Here is a 15,147-nt window from a genome sequence, read left to right as displayed (position 1 = left end):
CTGGGTTCCTCCCTTCCAGGGTCTTGCTTCTCTCTGGGTTCAAGGTTTCTTTTTTCCCAGGACATCCTTCTTCCTCAACTCAGGGTTCCTGTCTTCCTGGGCTTGCTTCTCTTTCCTCTGTGAACTTACTTCCTGGGGCTGTAGCTTAAAACTTCAGCATCAAACTCCAACCTCAAAACTCCAACATCAAAAACCCTCAGCTCTGTCCTTTGCCATGCCTTTTATCTGATTGGGCCTAATGACATGGCCCAATCAAAGCCCTAATCATAACTTAATCATGCCCAGGTACAGACCAGATTACAAACATAATCCAATATCTATCTTTGGAATTCATAACCATATCCCAGACTGCTACACGTGGGTAAGAGCCCTCCTCAAGCACCCTTTCTCCTCCACCTTCCATGCCCCTCTTCAGGTCTCACTTCTCTCCCTGTACCTTACACACGCTTCCATTGCTTCCTCTACTAAACTACTCTCAGTGCTTATCCCTTTGCTCTTGGCCACACCAGTTTCTACTGGTAGGCTTTGGGCTTCTTGAGGGCAAACTGTTATGGCTGTTGAATGAATGAGTGGATGTTGCCAGGATTAAATGAGAAAAGAGATTGGAAGGTCCTCTGCAATAGTAACATGCTACCCAGATGTAATTTTTTTTTTGGTGGCTTCTGTTACTGTTATTACTAGCAGCATTCTCATGTCAAGTGGCTCTTCATATCCTTGTCCTAGAAATAAACCATTCCTAGAAGAATTCACTCCAAAGTCCAGTTCAACCAGAGGCAGTCCCTGGGATTTCATAGCCTGGCTAGAGAAGAATCCTTCCACGGGTAGATGGCCCACTGGTCTGTTTCAGCCATACATAAACATAAAGACCATTATCCTGCCTATCCCTAATGGTACTTAGGAATTGGTATTTGTTTTTTGAGAAGCTGCATTTATCATATCAGTCAAAACAAAGATGCTTTATCTTCAACCCAGTTCCGTCTACAAAACCATTCATCTCCAGCTGGAGAAAAACAATGAAATTATTTTTGTTCTGGATGCCAAGGCGGCAGCATGCTTTTTCACCATGTGCTGCTTGATGTCCAGAAGCCATGTGTGCTCTCAGCCTGCTGTCTCCCTTGACTGACCCCTTCTTTCTGACTCAGGTTTCCACTCCTATATCTGCCCTAATCTAATCTGCTAAGGAGTCTAACCAACAGCTTTAGTTTTACTGGCTTCTGTAGAATGAAGGCATCTTTCTTCTCTCTGTGTCTTTAACAAGTTCTTTTTTCCCAGAGAGATTTCTGAGAGAGACATCTAAAATAGTGGGATAACAGCTAGATCTTTGGAGTCAGGCAAACCTGGATTGATCCAGGCCCTACCATGAGTGACATTGCAAAGTTACTAATTTACCAGAGCCTTGGTGTCCTCATCTGCCTCATAGTACGGTTAGAAGGTTGAACAGTATGGTTCCTGTGAAGTGTTTAGCACAGAACACAAAAAGGCCAGGAGATAGACAGAAGTTATAACTATTAGCTTTAAGGGAGTCCCAGTTGCCCCACTCCCAAACCAGTCACTGGACCCCAAGGCCGCCCTGCTCTCTGGTGTGACTGCAATGGGAGACCACTGAGCCACCTGCAGGCCAGGAGGGACCCGCCGGCCCGCTGTGGGAGTCTAGCTGAGTCTCTTTCATAGAGACTGCATAGCCAACAGTCTCCAGTAGACCAGAGATTATAACTTGTCTTTATGGAGAAAATGCAAGAAAAGTCATTCTGTTGTTTGTTTACACACTGCTTCAGTGGCAGGTCCACCGTGCCTTCTCACTGCCATGGAACAGTGTGTGTTCCGGAGAATCGCTGGCTGCACGTAACAGCTCCCCACATGGCTCAGGGTATGTCTGAGAGGGGAAAAGGGACTCAGGAGGCCCTTCCAGGCCTTGTCAGCGAATCAGCACCGCGTTGGGCCTGCCGCCTGGGTCCCTGCCCCCTGGTTCAGCCTTCGCCCCAGGGAGCCATCTGGGAGCGCCGTGGCCAGCTGGAGGGCAGGCAGGTGCCCATGGAGGCCTCACCAGGGCAGAGGTAAAGTGAGGCAAGGGGCAGGGGACATGTCTCCCCACCCTCTGTCCTGACTGAGCTAAGCCACCCCTGCCTCTCACCTGGCTCTACTCAAATTCGGAACCAAACGTGAAGTTCGGTGCACAGGCTGAGCCATCTGAGGCCTCCCTGAGAAGCAGGCCCTGAGCTCTGCTGCTTCTGCTGCTGTGGCCACTGCGAAATGGAGGTGAAAGGCAGACTCCCCAAGGCGTTGATGCGAGGCTCGGGCACAGGCCGGGCCGCGAGAGGACCTGCAAGCGCTCCTGGTCTACTCTTCCCTCGTTGACGAGTGAGACAAGCAGAGCTCCCAAGTCAGTCACAGACTTGGGGAGGTCGGGCCTAGGAGGCCTCCTGGAGGGCTGGGCGCAGCATCGCCACGGCAAGGGGAGCATGGCCCTCTCCTCAGAGGACAGGGTCGGGGCCCAGGCTCTGAGCTGCTCCACCCTGGAGGGCTCTTCACTCCACAGGCTGCACCACCTTCCAGCCCGAGAAGGCACTCGCTGGAGTCTTTGATCTCGTGAATAGTCTTTGTACTGCACCCTCTTGGGTTTAGCAGTGAAATGACGTGAAGGCAGCTTTGAGCTGAGTCCAAGCCCTCATTTTTGCCAGTCTTTAAACCCAGACCAGCCCTCTGTCGGCCCAGCGCACTCTTCCTAACATCCTTCTTCCCCGAAGCGCCAGGGTCCCAGCACCTCCCGAGGTGACACCGCTTTCCATTCCAACAGGCTCGTGTGTGAAGGCCGTGGCCAGGGCAGCAGAGCCCTCCGAGAACTGAGCCCACCCTGTCCCTCGGTCCCGGGTTTATTTGCCGAGACCTCCATGCACGTGGTAGATCAGGCTCCCTCTCTGCAATTTTAGCAAATCCCTGAGCAGGAGAAACGGAGGAAGGACAGGAGCTCGCTGGAACACACCCAGATGTCTTGTGGATGCCCAGTTCTTCCGCTTCATTTCCTCAGACATTGTGAGGAGTTTCTTCCTGTCCCTTCTTAGCTCCCTTTGTTGTTAGGAACACACAACTCCAGAGACACCACAGAGGCAACGGGCCTTTTTAGGAACAGGTTCTAGCTGAAGCATCGTGTCCTAAAGACTGTCCTAGGGAAGAGCAGAGAGGCGCAGAGCAGTAGATGGCGGTACGAAGCCCTGCCTGTTGGGCGGTGGCCTAGGGGACAGGCGTCTGGTTTTTATATTCCTGTAATCGGTAATTTCTCACACTTGGATAGAACTGTAGTTTCCAGAGCATTCTCGCATACACCGAAGTGTTATTTTAGGCACGCTGGCAAAGTAGAAACCAAAATCTTGTTTATCTGTGGGAACGAAAGCCCCTCCCTGTGGGCAGCGCCGCGGCGCAGACACTGGGCCTTTTCAGTGGGGCCGGCTCTGCGGGCAGGCTGAGCACCTGTAAGGGGTTACTGTGCAGCGTGTCAGACTTGGAGTCCCCACTGAAGCTTTCATCAAAGCAGATCTGATTATTTTCCACTTGATTTTCCTGAAAGGATGTTATGATTTTCTCGATGTTTGGTGGCTGGCGATAAATCAGGCTTTTATGATGTCATGTGAAAGGCCGCCTCTCGGACTTCCTCCCGCTGAAGCCAGAGGATGAAAGGGGACGTGCTGGTGGGGCGCAGTGGCCACGGCCTGCCTGTAACCCTTTCCTAGCGGGTCCTCGGCGTGGCCGAGGCCGCCCGCTGGCTGGGGTCAGGGGAAGGGGCAGGAGCTGTCCCTTGGCATGGACAAAGCCAGGTCTCGGGGAGGAGGGTTGAGCAGATTTCCTCAGCTAACAGGCTTTGGCATCGACCCAAGATTCAAGAAAAGAATGTGTGTTCCATGGAGTAACATAAGGGACGCTAGGTCGCTTTACAAAAGTAATTTTTTGAAAGAGTCCCTGTTTTATAATAATTAAAGTGCGAGGTTTCCTTTAAAAAAAGAGATAGCATCTCACGTGGTGAGGCTGTGGTAAAATGTCTCTCTCAGACATTGCTGGTGACATTGTAAACTCCAAACGATGCCTTTGAAAGCAATAAAAAGGTTCCTCGACCATCAAGCCCGAGTCCCAGGCATCACTCCAAATCCCTCCTTTCCCTCACCCCCACACACAGGCCATCCCCACGTCCTGTTTCCACTCCAGCTCCGCAGCAGGTGCCCAGGCCAGCCACTTCTCTGCATCCCCCGCACGGCTGTGCCCACGGCCAGGCTGCCTTCAGGTCTCACCGGGCGCAGGGCGGCCTCAGCTGGGCTCCTCCCCGCGCCTGGCCGCTCTCATCTGCGAGAGCACCCCGGGGACCGCTGAGCATGGACGTCAGAGCCTGTGCTCACAGCCCTCTGATGACCTGGAGCAAGTCCAGACTCCACACACGATGCATGGGGCTGGTGGAGGACTGAGTCTTAAAGTAAAGCAGGTTATCTCTCTGTGGATGAGTCGACTTTCGTGTGTGCACACACACGCACAATTTATGGTTTTCTAAAACCTCTCCAGTAAGTTGCAGTGGTGCCTCCCATATCTTGAGAACTAACGGAGAAGAGGGAGGCTTCTTAGCCAGCAAGGGGAGGTCAGGACTCGGGTGCCCTCGGTGGTTATACACAGGCGTGTTTGTTTTGTAAGTTCTCAACTTTGGCTGTGCACCTATTGTTTACGTGTGTTCATGTATGAATCTAAAAATGCACTCATTATTAATTATACACAAGGGCAAAAATATTAGCTTTCCTATGCCACAGTGATGACGGGAACAATGGCTAGTCTTAACAGAAAACCTGGGTACAATGAATTGGAAATGGTGCTGGCTACTTTCCACACATAATCTTGGATTCTTACAACAACCCTGCAACAGGTGCTATTATTTATCCCCGTTTTAAAAACTCAGGCACATTAAAAATAGCTTTCTCCCCAAAGGTCACACAGCTAAGTGGTTGAGGTGGGTGATGAAACCAGGCCTCCCCAGTGATGCCCCTGTGTAGTTGTGGCTATCGTTTAAAATTGTTTTATTGAAATGCCACTTACATACAGTGAAATCCACAGATCTGAACTGTAGAATTTGATCAGTTTTGACATGCGCATATGTCATGTAACCTACACTTCGGCCACTCCAGAAAGTTCTTTTGTGCACCTTCCCAGTCAACCCTTTACCTATATAGTCATTTATCTAATTTCTAGAACTTCATATCCATTGAATTAGACAGTGGGAACCTTTCTGTGGTGCTCTTCTTTCATTCAGCGGGGGATCGTGGTGATATTCTCAACATTGATTCAATCATCATTACGTGGAGAACTCTTTGCCACTCAGATTACTGTAGCAGAAAGTATATTGCTCACAGTGTAGCCTCTTGAGCTTTGTGACTGTGGGACTAAGAATCCAAAATCCTAGCTTCAAACCCCTAGCACTAGATGCCCTTGTGACAGTAATCAAGCTATTTGGCTTCAATGTCCTTACAGATGATTCAGGTATAGGATTCTGTTCCTCTAGTGAAGATGTGAAAGACATATGTCAGCTAACTATGTGGTATAGAACTCTCCATTAAATGTGACAGTGGGAAACCAAAGGAATGGGAAAATAAGATGATAGAAAACCTGAAGATTCATCTTAATGCTCATCTTTTCTCCATGCCTCTTAAAAATGTTGTAAGAGGTTGTCTTAGGTTTGCCTCAAATATTAAAGTCCCCAGAGAAACAGTCAAAAAGCAGAAGTTTGTATGTGGTCAGTTGCCTGGTTAGTCTGGAGTTTCTTCAGAAGTTAGTGAGGGAATAAACATAGACCAAATCAGTGTTTGGTATATGTTGAATGGCCCTGTTCTCTCACTTCTCTTTGGACTGAGGGAAAGATGGGTGAAAAAGGAGAGGGAGGGATTATTAAATGAGATTTCTTGAATTGGGGTGTGACCCATTATCCTATATATATTGAGAAAAACCCCAAAGAGAAAACATCCCATCTGCATTGCAGGGAATTCCATATTACAATACTCTTTAGTCCTAATGTCCAAAAGAGGGGGTGGGGAGGTGGGGGGAGAAGCTTTGCTCAGAGGTGGGTAGATTTCCTGACGAACTAGAAGGACGTTTGCCTTCACCTGGCGCAGTCAGGCCCACCTGTGGCGCGTTGCCGTCCCGGGGTCAGAGGTGGCTTTCCTACGGGCGTGCAGGCTGAAGATAAGTGAAGGGCAGGGTGCAGCTTTTACCTCCACATATGCTTTGTACGGTCCTTTCCTCTCTAGGAAACGATGCCGCCGAGACAAATAGGAGATCTCTTGAGTTCCGCTTTGAGCGTGACGGTCTTCAGGTTTAATTAGCTGTTTGTCAAGTGCTCTGAGTGTCCAGGCAGCAAAAGAACAGCAGCGTGCCTCGAGCCTCCAGGGTGCCGCTTTGCCAATTACGGCACAACAGAGCCTCAATTGCTCCACTTAAAGGTGTGTTATCTCCTTTCCTCCGGGTTTTGGCCACCTCCTACCATCATGGGTAATTCTTTACACCCCAGATCCAGTCATTAACAGTGACTATTAATTTCTGAGGAAGATGGTGCTGGCTTTGAAGCCTGGAACACTGAGATTACGAACAGTTTTATCTCCCTCTCCTGAAATTGCCCCTGCATTACAACAGTGAGTCAGCCATCCTCCCAATATCAGCTGATAAAAGATCAGCAAAGAAACTGGAATCAAGAGGGCTCCAGTTACAGTAATTAATCTGGCTTTCCCTACGTTTATGCTACTGTAAGCACTAGGGATCAAGAAATAAAGCCAACAAAATATTTAACTCTGCAATTGCAATTATAGATGTCAAGCAGGTACAGAGAGACATAGAGCCTTATAAACTTGTCTGGGGCAAGGCTAAATCCCAAAGCCTTATTTGCTTATTTGATTTAAAGCAACATGTTAAAAACCTACCTATGAATAACTAGTCCCCAAAAAGCTACTAGGCACAGCTTCAGAGAAATGCTTTCCCCTGCTCAGCCCAGAACCAGGTCGAGCAGGAGAGGCCAGCGGCCTGCAGAGCCAGACAGCGAGCTGGCAGGGGCATCCCTGGGTAAAGACCCTGCTCCGAGAACACCCGGCTCCTCTGCCCAGGCAGGGCTGGGGCGGGCGGCCAGGCACAGCCACGTATTCTGAACACCCCCAGGCTGACGGCCAGGGCCGGCTGCTGAGCTCACTGGGTGGCTTCAGCTGCAAAGCCGTATCCTGAAAGGACCACAACCGCTCCATCTTCTCTGCACAGCTCAAGCTGTGTGCCTGAAAGGGCTCGCTCCAGAATATTCTTGAACATTCTATTAAAAGGGAAATTAATGTGCTTGAGTCCTGTATTTTCCCTAAATAATTGTGTTGTCTGTGTGGCTCACAGAGCCCTTTTTTGCCCAACTGTACTTTTTTTTTATGCTAACAATACTTTTAAATATATACATGAGAACAAAAGTTATGCTTCTCTATGCAGGCTGCACTATGAATGCCACTGAAGGCTATCTTTATGATTTTTTTTTTTAACCACACTTAGGCCTCCTTTACAAATGGACACATTTCAAGAAGACAATATTCTCCTCCACTTTCCAGGAAAACTCAAATACTAGCTAGACTGTGTCATTCATGTCTGGGCACATAAATGCAGATGGATTCTTTCTCTCCCTTTGTTTGGTTGCTCTTAAAGGCTGCTGGCCGCAAGGGACAAATTCTACCAATTGAGAACAAGTGGGCCCCATCCCAGGAAAGTGGGATTAGCAAGGGGGTCTCAGGGTTCTAAGGACCCCCTTAGGCATCATCCAGGAGGTCAGGGGAGCAACCCTGTGAGAGTCTCAGGTCCTGGCCCTGAGTGATGCAGAGGCCGGATTACCCGGGCTGTCTCTGAGGTGGGATCGGGGCCTGGCTTTGGGGTGCGGCTGGAGGAGACTCGGGGGCTTCTCCCAAGGCGGCGTGCGGAGCGCCGTGCCGATGGCCCCTGACCGCCTGGGCGCAGTGCTGGAGTGCGGGCACAGTGCAGGCTGCTGGCTCGGTTTGCTCCCCTGGCCACTTTATCTCCACTGTCAGCACGCCTGTCAGGCCGGTGCTGACGGACTCAATTTCCCTTAGGTTGAGCTGAGCATTGTTTGAGCTCTGACGGCATTCTGTCAGACCTGCTGATGGACAATCCCACTGATTCCAGCTTCCTGAGCAGACGAGACAGCCTGCTGTTTTCTGCTTGTCTCTTATCACCCCTTGTCATTAAAAGAGAGGTCTGGCTTCAACTTCCATTTGTGCTGATGTGCGGCAGTAAAGGGGAAGAGAGAAGGGAAATGGTCATTATCGCTATTAACGCCATCGCACTTATTACTGCTCAGAGACCCTCCTTTCCCTCTTTGGGAAGGAGTGAATCAAAGGACAGATTAGTGGACAATCTGAAAGTTTAAACTGCACCCCTGAAGAGACTGTTGCAAACTTTCCAGGGAATTTTCAGAGTTTGATTTGTGTGTGTGTGTGTGTGTGTTGTTTGTTTTTTTCCATTCTTACTATCTCCCAACTTCATATCTCAGGGCAACTTGAAAGCTTTTTCGATTTTGCTGAGTTTGGGTTTGTTTTTTTTTAAAAGCAGTTCTGTCTTTCTAAAAAGAAGCATTACCCCCAGTGTAAAGCTTTCCTATTCATTCCATATTAATATAAAGTTAGAGCAGAAACCAGAGTCGTGGGCATGCCTTTATCCCCTTAGTGCCTGAGCTATTCCTCACTTTTGCTTTTCTAAGGAAAATGCAAGGAAAAAAAAGAATACTGCATGCCACTCACAGCTTCATATCTTAAATTCCTCAAGATGTTTAACTGGTGTCTTCATCAGTCTTGATTTTCCCTATTACTATGCCCTGTCTGTGCACTTCTTATTTATAGCACTTGGGAGCTCATTTCTTCCCATGCGTACAGCAGAGAGTTCACAACATCCTACCAAAAGGTCTCACACTCTTACAATGGTTCTCCACCTAGGCAGATGGCCTTTGTAAACCTCACAGGCAGGCCTATTGATGAACATGGTATCCAACGCATAATTTGAGAAAGAAATATTAAACTTAACCCAAAGCAATTTCAGTGAAAAGAGGGAGAGAAAGAAATGAGACTGTGAGCTTTGAAAACATATCCTATGTGATGCAATCTAATAGCATTCTCCACAAAGATTTTAGGGAAAGTGGGGAGTGTCAAAGGGATTTAATGTGTTAAAGAATGATCAAAATAAAATAAGATTAGGGGAAGGAAAGAAAGCTAACCTGTGTAACTTAAAGACGTGTTATCTTGATGGAGATGAAAAGGTACCCAAGAGAATTGAGGAAAGGGAACTACAGTTAGGGTAGAAGATAATAGCACACTGTGGTCTCTCTTTTTCTGGATTTTATGTTAACTACTGTGGGTTCAGAAACGGGCTTAATGACTTTTCCAGGATTTGGTCTGGCCCTTTATCAGTTCACTATAACAAGAAAATAAGCCAGAAAAGCCTTAAAAATTGCTGTGGCAAAATGAGCCCTCCTACCATCCTGCCATTTGCAGTTCTGGCCATTGGTATTGAGACTTTATGGTTCATGCCTGGGCTAGGTAGTCAGTGGTCAGCTCCTAAAGGTCAAATGAATAAACAGTCACCAGGGAGCCCAAGAAAAGTGAAGGGGCTTTGGGCATGTGGACATATACATTTTCTCTTTGCTCATGCTGTTTTGCTGCTGTAAAATGTTCAGTTAAGTCTAACTGAATTTGACAATAATAAATTGCATATTGAAACTGTATCATTCACCAAAGGAATCGCATTGAAGACAGGGAAGACGCTGAGAGCCAAAGCTCGGGGAATGCTGTATTCACACACAAACGCTCCACGTCGTCCTCAGAGCTCTACTGGCTTTTTTTTTTTTTTTTTTTTAAGAAAAGTACTAGACCACCCAGTGCATGGACTCATTTGGAATCTGTACATCAAATCATCGCTTTAATTCAGTCCCCCCCTCCGCATTGTCATAATATGTGTTTAAGCCTATGAAGAAAGAAGGAACTGAAGTGTCAAAAAAGAAGAAATGAGCAAAACAGATAACCGCATTCTTCTCTCTTGAGGTTGAGCTGATCACCCCCGTGCTGAGGGACTTGTGGAAGTTCAGAGTTTTCTAGAGGCTGTTAAATGTAAAAGAAACCTAGATTAGGACTTATTTCCTCCTCCTTCCCATTGCCCTGCCAGGTCCTGTGCCTGAGGACAGCAGTTCTTGACTTCCTTATAAGCTCGCTGCTTCTGCTCTGCTTCCACCTCCTCGCTGCCATTGCCACATCCACCCCGGCCCTGTCCTCATACCACGTTTAAGTATGCCCTTTGCTAAAGACCTGTAGACGAAGCCATGTACTATATCTTTTATATAAATGGCACAACAGGAAGAAACACAAAATTCCTTCAGGAGCAGTTAAGTAGAAAACAAGCTGGGATGTCTGTAATCCTTTCCTAAAAATTTATTGGGAAGAAGCATGGTGACTGGTCTAGATATTAGTTCAGTAGCGATTGGCTGAGAGAGCTGCTGTTTTATTCTGATGGGACCCCATCCCCTTCTTTCACAAGGTCTCCTGGTCTAATTAAATTTCAGGGAGACTGAGCGTTGGCAGCAGGTTAAAGTAAGCTGCGAGGCTGGAATGCAGGAGTAGGGCTCAAAACTAAATTGGGACGTTTAGCTGGGTGCGTCTCTGGTTTCAATGAAATACTTTCACAGGGTATGGTAGCGATGTCTGCTTCTAAGCTTTTCAAAACCATTTTTCTTTTTCCTTAATTGTAGTTCCCTGGTTGTTTTTATATTATGAGTTACTTGTAGAAAAATACAGGAAACATAATTACAATACAAAGCTCCTTTTCCCAAGCCTACTGAGATCGTTTGAAGCCAAACTGGGTTTTAGGGTTTTGCTAGGTCCAAGTTCAGAGCCATGAATTGCATCTTATGAAATGCTGGTTGATTTACGGCAAGTATAATGTGATTAAACAATAACCACGTTTCTTCAAGCTGTGTAACTGCTATAGAACTCAGGGAGGGAAGAGAGCACTGTTAACTTCCACATTTCACAACTCCCTCCGAGAAAAAGAATGAATATCTTTGTGTGTGACTCGTGTAGTAAAATACAAGTATTGTAAAAATATATACCAATTTATCTAGAGAAAGGAGAGAGAAATAAATTTGTTTTCATTTATATTTCCATCTCCATATAGCACTGGTTAGATTGCCAATTATTAATTGCTGTATGCTACTTTTCCTGAAGAATCTGTAAATGGACTTTCAGGGCCAAGAGAAATAAGTTGTTTTACTATGATCACTGCTCTGGAGAGGAAGTCAGGACTTCAGTATATTGTTAATGGAAAGCCTTTGGGAGTTGGATTCAAAAGTACAAACCAGACACCCTTACGGTACAAAAGGCTTAGCAATAAAGTGTATGGTACAAAACAGGTCCCATCCCAGCCTACTCTTGACCTTTCCCATTATGAAGCTATAACAAATGTCCTATGCCTGCCAAGCTTCAGGGAAGTCTGAAGAAAATAAAGGGGGAGGCTGTACAATGCAGGTTCATTATCGGCTATTTTTGCTTGATGTAACTGGTTTTAAGTTGTTCTTGAACAGCATGTGCAGCTATATTGATTTGAGTGCACCACACTGGCTCACCCTGGCCTAAAGCTGGGCTCTTTTCACGTTGCCTGCATGTTCTATGGTGTAATTTCAGGACTCCCATCTTGTGCACTATTTGATGAACACATTTGTATAAGGAAAAGCTAAATTCTTAGCTCACTCCCCAAAAATGGTCAATCTCAAAGACTTTTTCTTTTCCCTTCCTCTCTCCTTGCAACTCATCCTGCAATACTCATCTCAATTTTCATCTAGTCTTCAGAGAGCTGTAGGAAAGAAATAGGTGAACAGTGAGATGCAGGGTGGATTCCTTCCCTCCAGTTTTCTTAAGGAGCTAATCTTCCTTCCCAAGAAGGCTCCTAAACGGGTGGAAATGAATTGCACTTGTTCCTCTAAAACTCTCGGCCGCGCCCGTGTGCCTGCCCTGGAAGGCAGACCGTACCTGAGCGTCTTCCTTCTTTGCATTCGGATAAGGGCCTGTCACAGGGGATGAAAAACTCAAGTGTGAAGCCAGCGCCAGCCCCAGCCTCTGCGGCAAGAGCTGGAGGCTGCCGTGGAGGTTAACTCGAACCTCCGTCGGAGCGCGCAGGGGCCCGAGCGAAGGGAGGAGGCAGTGGAGAGGCGACCGCGTCCCAAGCTGCCGCAGGGGACGCTTCAAAGCGGCGTTTCTCAAACTGCCGGCCGCCACGCGTCGGTGGGTCGGGAAGTCCTTAAGTGGGTCGAGAACGGCATCTTCTCTGCAACCGAACCGACTAGACTAGACACACTTTAGGGCCCTCGACAGGGTGAGTGTCGCTTCGGGAGACTTTCGTTTCAGTTTGGGGCGCGCGTGGCTGTGCAGGAGGGCGCCGGGCGACGGATTTCTTTCCCGGGGGTCAGAGGAGCTCGGGCGCCGCCGAGCAGCGGTCGCGGCTCCGGAGCTGCTCGGGCCCCGCGGGCGGCCAGGGAAGCCGCCGGGAGCGCCGCCGCCGCGGGCGTTGGAACGAGGGGCGCGCGCGGGGACCCCTGCGGCGGCGCGGATCGCCCCGAGCCCCGCGGCGCAGCCACCGCCAGCTCGGCGCGGGGGTGCGGGTCCGCAGAGGCGCCCCTCGCCTTCCTGGACCCCCAGCGTAGCCGTGACTAGTTACAAATGCAGCGGTGCGGGTGTCCGAGCTGACGCGGGGCCCTGCGCTGCCCCTGCCGCCCCCGCAGCGAGACGGCGCGCCCCGCGGGCGAGGTGGGGGAGGGTGATTTATTTACTTCGCTTCTTGCCCGAGAAGGGCAGTAATTCGAAACGGTTCTCACAGTAGCGTCCCTGACAACTTAATGTTAAAAAAAAAAAAGCCATGAAAGCGTCAATGGGACGCGAGGGGGTGGGGGCCCGGGCCTGAGCGCCGCTTCGCGCTTTCCAGTGGCCTGTGCGGTGTGCTGGGAAAGGCCGCCCCGCGTGATTTATGGCTCCCGAGCCGCCACCGCGGCCACCAGCGGGAGCGAACCCGAATCGGGCGCACTCCGGCGGGGAAGGCTCGGCGCGACCCGCGACGCGCGGATCAGGAGGGCCGGGGGCGCGGGGTCCAGCGTGGCCCGCACCGCGCGTCTGCCCCGACCCACGCCTGTTCTGTTCCCCCCCCGCAGGATTTTCTGCAGGGGGACTGCGCCAAAGCCAAGCAGAAACTCAACTGGAAGCCCCGCGTCGCCTTCGATGTAAGTTTCTTTTTCCGGGGCAAGGGCCGGGCGGGCGCTGCGGGGTGGCCGGGTGCCGGGCCGGCGGGCTGGGGTGTGCCCGGGAAGGGGGTCCCCGCGGAGCGTGGTCGGAACTCCTCCCGCCCCCCCCCCCCCTTTCTCGTGCCGCAGGAGCTGGTGAGGGAGATGGTGGACGCTGACGTGGAGCTCATGAGGACCAACCCCAACGCGTGAGCGCCGCCCGCGGACCGCGCGAGTGCGGGGGACGCGGGGCCCGGCGCGGGGCGGCGGCAGAGGGCGCGCGGGCCGCCCGAGGAGCCAGCCCGCCGGGCCACGGCCCTGTTCGCCGCCTTTCCTTTCGTCGAGGCCGCCTCCGAACGGCTTTGAGAAATCAAGATGTTTAATCACACGTTCCTTTTACTTGAAATTATGTCGCTCGACAGCCGGAATTGTGAGGCCTTCCAATTGTTTCCCACTTTTCTTATTAAAGACGTCCTTTCCACGAGCCAGCACGGGCAGCCTCGGTGTCGGCGTCTTCTCCAAATCGTGTCCACGGGCCCCAGATCACGCACCGCCTGTCCATGCCTGCAGGGGCGAGGGCTCCCCCAGCCCCGGGCAGCTTGTCCCCCTGCCGGGAAGCCGGAGGAGGGGAGTCCCTGGGAAGGTCCCCTCCTGTCCTGGTGAGAGGGAGCCCCTCTGTGCAGCCGCTGCGGAAACCCCGCTGGTGCAGAAGTGAGGCGTTCCCGTCCCATCCCTCCTCTGCTGACTGTAAGCAGAATCCACCCCAGCTCCCACCAGCCACGGAGGGATTGAGAATTGGGGAGCAAGGGGGGGGGGGGCGACAAGGGACGCACATCTTGTGACGCATTCCGTGCCCAAGTCCCTGGGTTTATAGAGGGCTCGGACCCCATACCTCTCCTTTGGTTTAGAACCTTTCACACACTGCCTATTTCCAACCTCTTCTCAGCTCAAGGTCTTTTTTTTAATCTCATTTTGATTTATTCATTCAACAGGTACAGTGTGCCTAGTTACCGCAGACACTCTGCTACGGTGCCTGAAGCGCATCCGTGCTCGTTAGAAATTAGAATGCAGGGGTTTCAGGCCCCCGGGTCCGAGTGCATTAAGGGCATCGTTTGGGGTTGGTCACATACCTGGTCTGAGCTGCGGCCACGTGCCTGCAGCGCCAAAGGAAGCTTGGCACACGTATGGGCGCGCCTTCCCCCTCCAAGGAGCAACGAGGATTTGTGTACAGGTGTATACCTCTGTAGGAAGTACTGTATTTTCCCTAGAACAAATTGGGAAGAGATTCCTCTTCTCCGCGCCTCCCCCGGCACTCCCTTTCAAACAAAATAAAGCATTATAGCAAGAGTGAATGCGGTGAAGCACTTCTGAACACCTTCCGGGCAGGTTTAAGATGCGGGGGTTGGGGGGCGGCAGGCTCCCACGGCTTTCCGCAAGAGAGAGGGCTCTTTGTGTGGTCAGGGCGAGGGGCGGCTTCGGCCGCGACGGAGCGGAACTGGGGCGCTCTGCGTCCCGCCCCGCTTTGCTTCTCAAAAGCCAGCCTGCCGCGCCCTCCCGCTCCCCAGCGCTGGGTGCTACTAATCGGAAACACATGGTCCCTCGAAGGCCGGCCTCTGCTGGGCGGGCTGGCCGGGAGCGCACACACTCACCAGGACTTACACGGTACACACTAACAGACTCACAAACGCATTGTCACACCCTGTCCCACGCATACGCTCATATATAAACACAAACTCGCGCCCTAGGCCGCTTCCTAAGCTTACCCTTGACCCTGAGGAAGGCCACTCCCCTCTCTGGCCCGGACCCCAACCCACCCCACACCCCAAAAGGCCCCTGGAGAGCCA

The 15,147-nt window shown here is 50.6% G+C and overlaps 1 protein-coding gene across 1 annotated transcript in view; it reads left to right on the top strand.

The window, feature by feature from the left end:
• Positions 1-13,787, top strand: part of GMDS (GDP-mannose 4,6-dehydratase) — a 694,924-nt gene extending 681,137 nt beyond the window's left edge. Inside the window, exons 10-11 of the mRNA XM_058285166.2 lie at positions 13,235-13,303; positions 13,454-13,787. Coding sequence (XP_058141149.1) covers positions 13,235-13,303; positions 13,454-13,516 — 132 coding nt within the window. The 3' untranslated portion in view covers positions 13,517-13,787. The remainder of the gene's footprint in view (positions 1-13,234; positions 13,304-13,453) is intronic.
• Positions 13,788-15,147: the final 1,360 nt, after the last annotated feature.

Source organism: Dasypus novemcinctus, chromosome 22, assembly GCF_030445035.2.
Source record: "Dasypus novemcinctus isolate mDasNov1 chromosome 22, mDasNov1.1.hap2, whole genome shotgun sequence".
Classification (NCBI taxonomy): domain Eukaryota; kingdom Metazoa; phylum Chordata; class Mammalia; order Cingulata; family Dasypodidae; genus Dasypus; species Dasypus novemcinctus.
The sequence above is the reverse complement of the archived record's forward strand: the minus strand, read 5'-3'. Positions and strand labels throughout refer to the sequence as shown.